Here is an 8,556-nt window from a genome sequence, read left to right as displayed (position 1 = left end):
CCAGAGCTCTGCCTTTCGCCGCTCCCCCTGCCTTTCCGCCTTACAGCCCAGATTTCCCCAGTATGAGCCTGGCTTCCCAGGGTCTCGCCCGGGACTGGGGTTCAGTGCAGTCGGAGCTGGGGTTCATCGCAATCTGGAGCTTTTATCTCATTCCCGCTAGAGAACACCGGCCAGGCACTCAGCCACCCCGTCCTCTCCGGCTCCATCCTCCCCGCACACGTGCGTTCCCGTGTCTCCATACCTCAGGCTTTTACGGCTCCTCTGATTTTCCTTGTGGTTTTCTCTTTCCTTCTAGTTGTGGGCGTTTCAGTCAGCCAGCTTTCCTGTGGTTCTGGATGATGTCCGTTTTGACTTCTAGTTGTATTTTTGAAATTGTTGTGCTAGGCTGCAGGTTAGGTGTTTAACCTATGCTGCCATCTTGGTTTTTGCAAAAATATTTTATTTTCTTCAAATGCTGTTGTTTTAAAACTAATATTATCTTTTGAAAGTATTACAGATGTCCCTTTTTTTCCCCCCATTGACACACCTCCAGCCTGTTCCCCCACCACCATAAGCCTTCACTGCACTATTGTCTATGTCCATGGGTTATGCAAATATGCATATAAATTCTTTGGTTAATGTCTTCCTGACCCAGCCCCCTGTGATTCATCAGTCTATCCCAGTCTTCCATGTCTCTGGATCTACTTTGTTCATCAGTTTATTTTGTTCCTTAGCTTCCACCTATGAGTGTGTTCATGTGATACTTATCTATTTCTGACTGGCTTAAAGAATTTTTTTAAATCTTGTGAGGCTCAAAAGAAAAACTATTGATTCAAATGTCCCTAGAGATGGACTAGAGAATGCTGTGCTCTTTGCCCAGATCCTCCTTCAGGATTAAGGGCTTATGATGTAGGTGCAGGGAGGGCACCCATCTGACAGCACTCAGGCCTCTTTGCAAATACCCATCAGTTAAAGGAAGCTGCCTCACCCAGGAGATCCCACTCAGATCTCTTGACATTTGCGTTCACCACTGTATTTGCACTGTGGTTGCTCCTGAGCTGCTCCCACAGTGCCACTCACTGAGAACAGCAGAATGCCAGGGCATGCCCATTGCCATGGTCACACAATGACACTGATGACCAGGATCACTTACACCTGCCAGAATGGTGACTCAAAAATCAAACTTTGCTTTTCTTTAGAAAGGACCTCTTTGCCTCTGCATCACTGTAAACACCAAGGGTCCATGACACCCACAAAGTTGTTCAGGGGAAGAACATCACAGAAAGGGAGTTTCTGAGACAATTAAATACTCCTTGGGAGACAACTTGTCAGTTTAAAGTCAAATCAAAGAAAGAAGTGTTTCTCCTTGAAGGAAATAAATTTATCTCCCCCAGTGATGTTTGTATAGAACAGCATCAGAGAGAAAAATTCCATTCTTTTAGCTTTGCACCTCATGGGATCTGAATTGTTTGGAGAGTGAAAAGACAATGGAACAATTTACTTAATGAGGAGCTCTGAGAATTCAGCACTTGAGATGCGGGAAACTTTAAATGTGTTCCTTTTGCCCATTTCCTTAATTCTCTAAACCGAGCCAAATAAAAACTCAATTGGGCTTGCCAGGGATAAACCTTGGAGAGCAGAAAGCTTCAGTGAAAACCTTCAGAGAAGGTCCTAGTTTCCAGTGAGGGATGGTGGCATGAGAAGGAAATGAGAGAAAGTGAGTACCGGGCTTTACCTCTGGAATAATTAGATGGGGACAGCCTGGTAGTATATAATTTATGACAATGAAGTCCCTGTACTTTAAAGGTACTTTTGTTTCCACTGAAACCTGTCTTTTCCAGCTTTTGGTCTGTTTCCGTCTCTCCCTTTTTGGGATCAAGAGATCTCTGCAGTGAGACTTGTTTCCCAGGTTATCTCAATCTTTTTTCACAAGCTGTAGGATCTTCTAATTTCCATGTTCAACAGCTTATTCGTTAACCACTCACTGGAGATCTACAATGCATGAGGTTTGTCTATGTTGTTCCTAATGTGATTGGGTTTCATTATTGTACTCCCTTCCTATTTTGCAGCAGATCTGACTCAACTGATATCACTTAATAGTTCTATATTAATGTTATTTTTGTTTCACTTCAGTGTCCATAATTGTACTTGCAAATAATATAATCATTTCTGATTTTCAGTACTCAGGCAAATTTTCTTTCCTCATTTTACCCATCTCTTTGGATGTTCAGCAGAATATCGAGTACTTGAAGATGGAATTGAGAGTGTTGTTCTGTTTATGAATTTAACACCTCTATTCCAGTGAGTTAATGTAGAATATTCTGTTGTCTGCAGTTTTAAAACAGCTGTTGTTAAGAAATTGACATTGGATTCCTCATTTAGCAAGAGGAAAACAATAATATGATGAGCTGGAAGATTTCTCTTTTGTGTTATGGCTGACACTTTGGTCTCAAACTTTATTATACATCTAACATTTGTATATGCTAAGCACCTGTGCCAGGCACCTGATAGGTTCCTGACATGACAATGATGAGCAAAAATAGTTACAACTTCTAACCAACAAATGAACTTAAACTTACCAACATGAGAGGCACTTTAAGGAAGAGTACAGGATGCTCAGACAGTAGTACTCACACACTCTATCCCACCTGACACCAGTGACCTGTTCTCTATCTCACTGGTTTCTCAAATCCCTTCTGATACCAAGCTCACCAACCCAAGTACAACTGCAAATTCTCTTCTGTCAGTCCCAAGTGCTTACCCTTTTTCAATTTCTCCTAATTCACAATTATCCATGCTTCCTCTCTCTGCTCAAATATTCATATTTCAGAAAAGTCTTTTCTGCCAACCTTCACAAACTGAATGGGTCCTCAGTGATTTTTTTCTCTCGTTATTTAATTAGCCTCCTCTAGACATTAGGAATAGTGAAACATTTTATTGAGATTGTAAGCATTTATGTACATTCTTTTTAAAATCAAATATATTGGGATAATATTAGTTAATAACACTCTGTAAGTTTAGATTTAAAAATGTATAATACATCATCTGAATATTCTATTGTTTGCTCACCACCACCCCAAAGTCTAGTCTCCTTCCATCACTATATATTTGACCCCTTATACTCTTTTATCCTCCCCCTACACCCTTCTTCACTGATAACCACCATACTATTGTCTATATTTATAAGTTTTCTTTGTTTGTTCACTTGTTGATTTCTGTTTTCTATTCAACATACGAGGGAAATCATATGGTTCCTGTCTTTTACTATCTGACATATTTCATTTAGCATGATATTCTCAAGATCCATCCATGTTATCACAAATGGCAGTATTTTGTCTTTTTAATGGCTGAGTAGTTTTCAATAATATGCATATACCACATCTTCTCTATCCAGTCATCCTTTGAAGGAAACTTAGGTTGTTTCCATAACTTGATTATAGTGAATAATGCTGCAATAAACGTAAAGGTACTTACATATATCTTTATGAATAAATGTTTTCAAATTTTCCAGGTGAATATCCAGAAGAGGAATTGCTGAGTGATAAAGTAATCTATTCTTCATTTTTTAATGAACCTGTATACTGTTTTACATAGAGGCTGCACCAATTTTCATTCCCCAAAGTGTTCCCTTTTCTCCACATCCTCTCAAAATCTTATTATCATTTGTTATTGATAATAGCAATGCTAACAGATATGAGGGGATATCTCCTTGTGGATTTTATTTGCATTTTCTCTGTAGCTAGTGAATTTGAGCTTTTCTTCATATATCTGATGGCTCTCTGCATGTCTTTTTTGGGAAAATTGTCTGTTCAGGTCTTCTGCCCATTTTCAAATTGAACTCCTTGGTTTTTTGTTGTTGAGTTGAATGAGTTCTTTATATATTTTGGATATTAGTCCCTTTATTGAAGGTATTGTTTGCAAATATCTTCTCCCATTTAACTGGTTGCCTTTTTATTTTCAAATCTTAAATTTGCCTTTCAATTTTTAGGGTGATTTCATAGATAGACACTATGAATACTTTAACATAAATTATATCATTTTTTTCAATTAATTCCACTGAATTTAATACAACACATCTCCACTTAATAGCATGTACACATGGGCACATACCCTCACACATGCTTTATATTTTATTATGATGGTAGTGTGCTTCTGTTTTCCCCTATTCTCTATGTAGTCAATGTGCATCTTCCTCTTCTGGAAAGAATCCACTTGGCAGGCAGTCTCTGAAAGAGGAAGTCAAAAGGATCTTCATTACTTAGAAGTGATGCGTAGTGATAAAAAAAAGATAACAGACCTGATGTGTTTATAATGATGACAGACCCAGCTCAGTATTTTTAGAAATATGAAAAATGGTGACCATGCAAGACAGATTTATGGTGATGTTAAGAACAGAAATTCACTTTTATCAAGTGCACACTCTATGTCACAGAAACTACACTAGAAAAATTATATGCATCGTCTCATGTAATCATTCATCTGTCCTACAATGTAAAAATATTGACTACTCTCATTGTATAGGTGAGGTATCAGCAGCTAAAATAACTTTGTCAAGGTCACAGAGATGTAGCATGGTAGACCAAATTCTATTCCAGGATGTTTGACTCAAGATCCTACTTCATAAATTATAGCTCTATACTGTACTTTGGAAGAGTTATATCTAAAAAATAATTTAACTCTGGCTGGTTTGGCTCACTTGTTAGACCGGTGGCCTATGGACTGAAGGGTTGCAGGGGTGCATGTGGAAACCAATAAATCAATGTATCTTTCCCACATTGATGTTTCTCTCTCTCTCTCTCTCTCTCTCTCTCTCTCCCTTCCACTCTCTCTAAAAATCAATGGGGGGGGGGTGTATTCTTGGTGAGGATTAACAAAACAAAAATAATTGAGGATAAAAGATATAGATAAATAATGATAATAATATCTATAATTTATTAAGTTCTTATTGTAACTAAAGGCATTTTGGTACTTCAGAAAGATGGTATTAGCAGTAGTCATATTTTTAGACCAACATACAATAAGGCACATGGAGAGTTAACTGTGACATCAATATAAAGCATCAGGTCATAGACATAAGATTGTTTGAGGTGAAAACCCATGTTTAAATTACTATTATGAAATGAAAGAGGTATGGAGGTTATCAAAGAAAATACCTTAAATGTCTTTAGTTATTTTGGAAGGCTGGTATAAGAGAAGAAATTGATTTATATCCCAAAATTTGGATAAGAAAATTAGAACCAGTGAGTAGAATATAAACAAGAGATAGAAACATTACTGCTAAATTTTAAAAAGTCTGAATGATTACACAATTTAAAATAAAACTGGGTTACCCTTAAATGAGTAAATCACTGTCATTGGAATGATTACTAGGTCATATAAGATGTTCAAGCAATGCTGAAATCAAAAGGTGCTGCATAGTCCAGGCAGCATGGATCAGTGATTGACCATCAACCCATGAACCAGGAGGTTGTGGTTTGATTCTCGGTCAGAGTTGTTCTACCCTCAGTGCGGGGTGGGGGTAGGGGGGAGGGGGGGAGGGACAGAAGGCAGCTGATTTATGATTCTCTCTCATCATTAATGTCTCTATCTCTCTCCCCCATCCTCTCTGAAATCAATAAAAATATATTTAATTTTTAAAAGGTGATGACCAGCTGAGATGACATTTGACTGTTTCCTGAATGCTGCTTTTGCCTCCTTCCTTCTTCAAAAAAAAACACCAGCTGCATGGAAGCTGAAAACCACACAGAAGTGTCACAATTCCTGCTCCTGGGTCTCTCAGATGATCCTAAACTGCAGCCCGTCCTCTGTGGAGTGTTCCTGTCCATGTACCTGTTCACTGTGCTTGGAAACCTGCTCATCATTGTGGCCATCAGCTCTGACTCCCACCTCCACACCCCAATGTATTTCTTTCTCTCCAACCTGTCCTTTGTTGACATCTGTTTCACCTCCACCACGGTCCCAAAGATGCTGGTGAATGTCCAGGCACAGAGCAAAAGCATTACCTACATTGGGTGCCTCATTCAGGTGTACTTTTTAATGATTTTTGCTGGAATGGACACCTTACTCCTGACTGTGATGGCGTATGACCGGTATGTGGCCATCTGCCACCCTCTGTACTACATGGTTATCATGAACCCACGCTTCTGTGGCTTTTTGGTTCTGATGTCCTGGCTCATCATTTTCTGGGTCTCCCTGCTTCATATTCTACTGATGAGGTGGCTGACCTTCTGTGTCGGCACTGAAATCCCACATTTCTTCTGTGAACTGGCTCAGATTCTCAAGGTGGCCTGCTCTGACACCCTCGTCAATAACATCGTCTTGTATGTGTCTGCTGCCCTCCTGGGTGTGATTCCTCTCACAGGAATTCTGTTTTCTTACTCTAGGATTGTCTCCGCTTTAATGAGAATGTCATCTACAGGAGGGAAATATAAAGCGTTTTCCACTTGTGGGTCTCACCTCTCCGTGGTCTCCTTGTTCTATGGGACGAGCCTGGGGGTCTACCTCAGTTCGGCTTTGACCCATTCTTCCCTACACAACTCAATTGCCTCAGTAATGTATACTGTTGTCACCCCCATGCTGAACCCCTTTATCTATAGCCTGAGGAACAAGGATGTGAAGGAGGCCCTGAGAAGGCTCACCAACCTAGTAGCATCTTGTCTGTGATGGATCACTGGCCTCAGAACTAAGGGTACATTGTGTGCCCAAAGGTAAATGTTTTTCAAATTTAATATCTGGTTCTTATATTCTCCTAAAAGATATGGTTTATTTTCTCTATTTCCAAAGCATGTGTGATTTCTCTTTTGTTTGTTTTTGAATTCGTTTCTTCTCATCAACTCCCTCAGAAATTCCTTTTTCACTTTTCTTCCCTGTATGCTGTCCACAATATTCCATGTGTGGTCAGCATTCCTCCAGCTGTTCTGAAGATTTGTTTACTTTAAATTTGAAGCACTTATATCAAGTGTTAACTTAGTTTCCCAAAATGTTGTCCTCATAGGTTGCTGATCTTCACCTTAACTGGATTGTATGCCTTTTTCCCCCAGAAGAATGGAATGAAAATCATACAGTAATCAGAACAAGGTGCTTATAACTCACATTGAATAATTCCTTGTTTCTTCACATAAATGATTTAATTTCATCTTAAAAACATTTCTTTGAGATTTTTTCTCTCATTCACTTCACTTTTCAAAAGAATGAACTGAGATTGAGTTGGACTACAAGCAGGCTAGCTGACTTTGCTACCCTACCTATCACAAGAACAGTGATGCGATTTTCTACTTCAAATAGGAATTTAGATTTGAAAGGTAGTTTCTTCAAAAGACGTACAGGAATTTACTGCCTTGAAGACTGAGAAGTATCATTCTTTATTATCCTTTCTTTCATACATCTCCCTTCCTTTCCTTTTTTATTTGACTTATATTTCCCATATTGCAATTTTGAGATACATGCTCTAAGATCCAAAAACATGTAATAATGAGCATAATAAAGTAAGAGTTGTTTTCTCACATGATACAATTTGTTTCTGGAAGTCTGTTGTGGTGTATCAGGAATATTAGTTACAGATATGTGGAACATGTTTAGAACCTAATTCACTTTGGGGGACGGATTTTGATAGAATTGAGTCTGCAAGGAAGCATGGAGTCGCACATGCTGTCAACATTCCTCCCACATCTCCTGGGATCCTCTCACCAACTCTATTGCATGAATGCCAACATCTAGCACTAGCTGGAATCTACTTTGCCCAATATGTGAGAGCAGAAGTGACAGGGAATTGTGTTATATCAGAGACAGCTTTTTTAAAAAAATCTATATTTTTATTAATTTCAGCAAGTAATGGAGAGGGAGGGAGAGGTAGAAACACCAATGATGAAAGAGAATCATGGATCAGCTGCCTCCTGCATGCACCCTACTATGGATCAAGTCCACAACTTAGGCATGTGCCCTTACTGGAAATCCAACAATAACCTCCTGGTTCACAGGTCAATGCTCAACCACTGAGCCACACCGGCCAGGCCATAGACAGCTCTTCAAGGAGAGGTGTGGGGTTTACCATATCTCTCATCCCTTAGTTGGGATAAACTGAGATTTTGATGTTGTACCCTTTCCCAGAATTTCTCCACAGGATGGTAACTCAGCTCATTCACTGTTGGAACTGACTTAATGCAAACTTTGTTGGATGTATGTTCTCCTCTTACTCACTCTCCTCTTTCCTATCCATGTTCCTTGCTCCCTCCAATAAAGTGCTGAGCATCTCCTTCTGCAGGAACAAAAAAATAACACAGGTGATAAAGATAGAAGAGGTATTAAGATAATACATGAAAGAAGGTGAAAACTTTTGAGAGGAAAAAAAGAGAATTAATTGTTAGAGACACAGTAAGGACTGAAAAGGGACTCAATAATTTTCTAAACAGGAAAGAGTTACCTGCCACTTTAATTCACTTTGATTCCATTAAGTTTAAACCAATGTGCATTTATTGTCTACTGTATTCAAACTGAGGGGGGGTGTCTTAGGGGTAAAATTATTGCAATGTACATTGTTAAGTATAATAATACTGGTTTGTAGTAGATCCTGTTGAAAAT

The 8,556-nt window shown here is 39.0% G+C and overlaps 1 protein-coding gene across 1 annotated transcript; it reads left to right on the top strand.

Moving 5' to 3' along the window:
- Nucleotides 1–5,700: 5,700 nt before the first annotated feature.
- LOC307098931 (olfactory receptor 7D4-like) lies at nt 5,701–6,642 on the top strand (the record flags this gene model as incomplete). The annotated part of the gene is made up of 1 exon (XM_079770067.1): nt 5,701–6,642. The coding sequence occupies exon 1, from the start codon at nt 5,704–5,706 to the stop codon at nt 6,640–6,642; it is 939 nt and encodes a 312-aa protein (XP_079626193.1). The 5' UTR covers nt 5,701–5,703.
- Nucleotides 6,643–8,556: the final 1,914 nt, after the last annotated feature.

This window comes from Cnephaeus nilssonii, assembly GCF_951640355.1.
Source record: "Cnephaeus nilssonii genome assembly, chromosome: 5".
NCBI lineage: Eukaryota > Metazoa > Chordata > Mammalia > Chiroptera > Vespertilionidae > Cnephaeus > Cnephaeus nilssonii.
The sequence above is the reverse complement of the archived record's forward strand: the minus strand, read 5'-3'. Positions and strand labels throughout refer to the sequence as shown.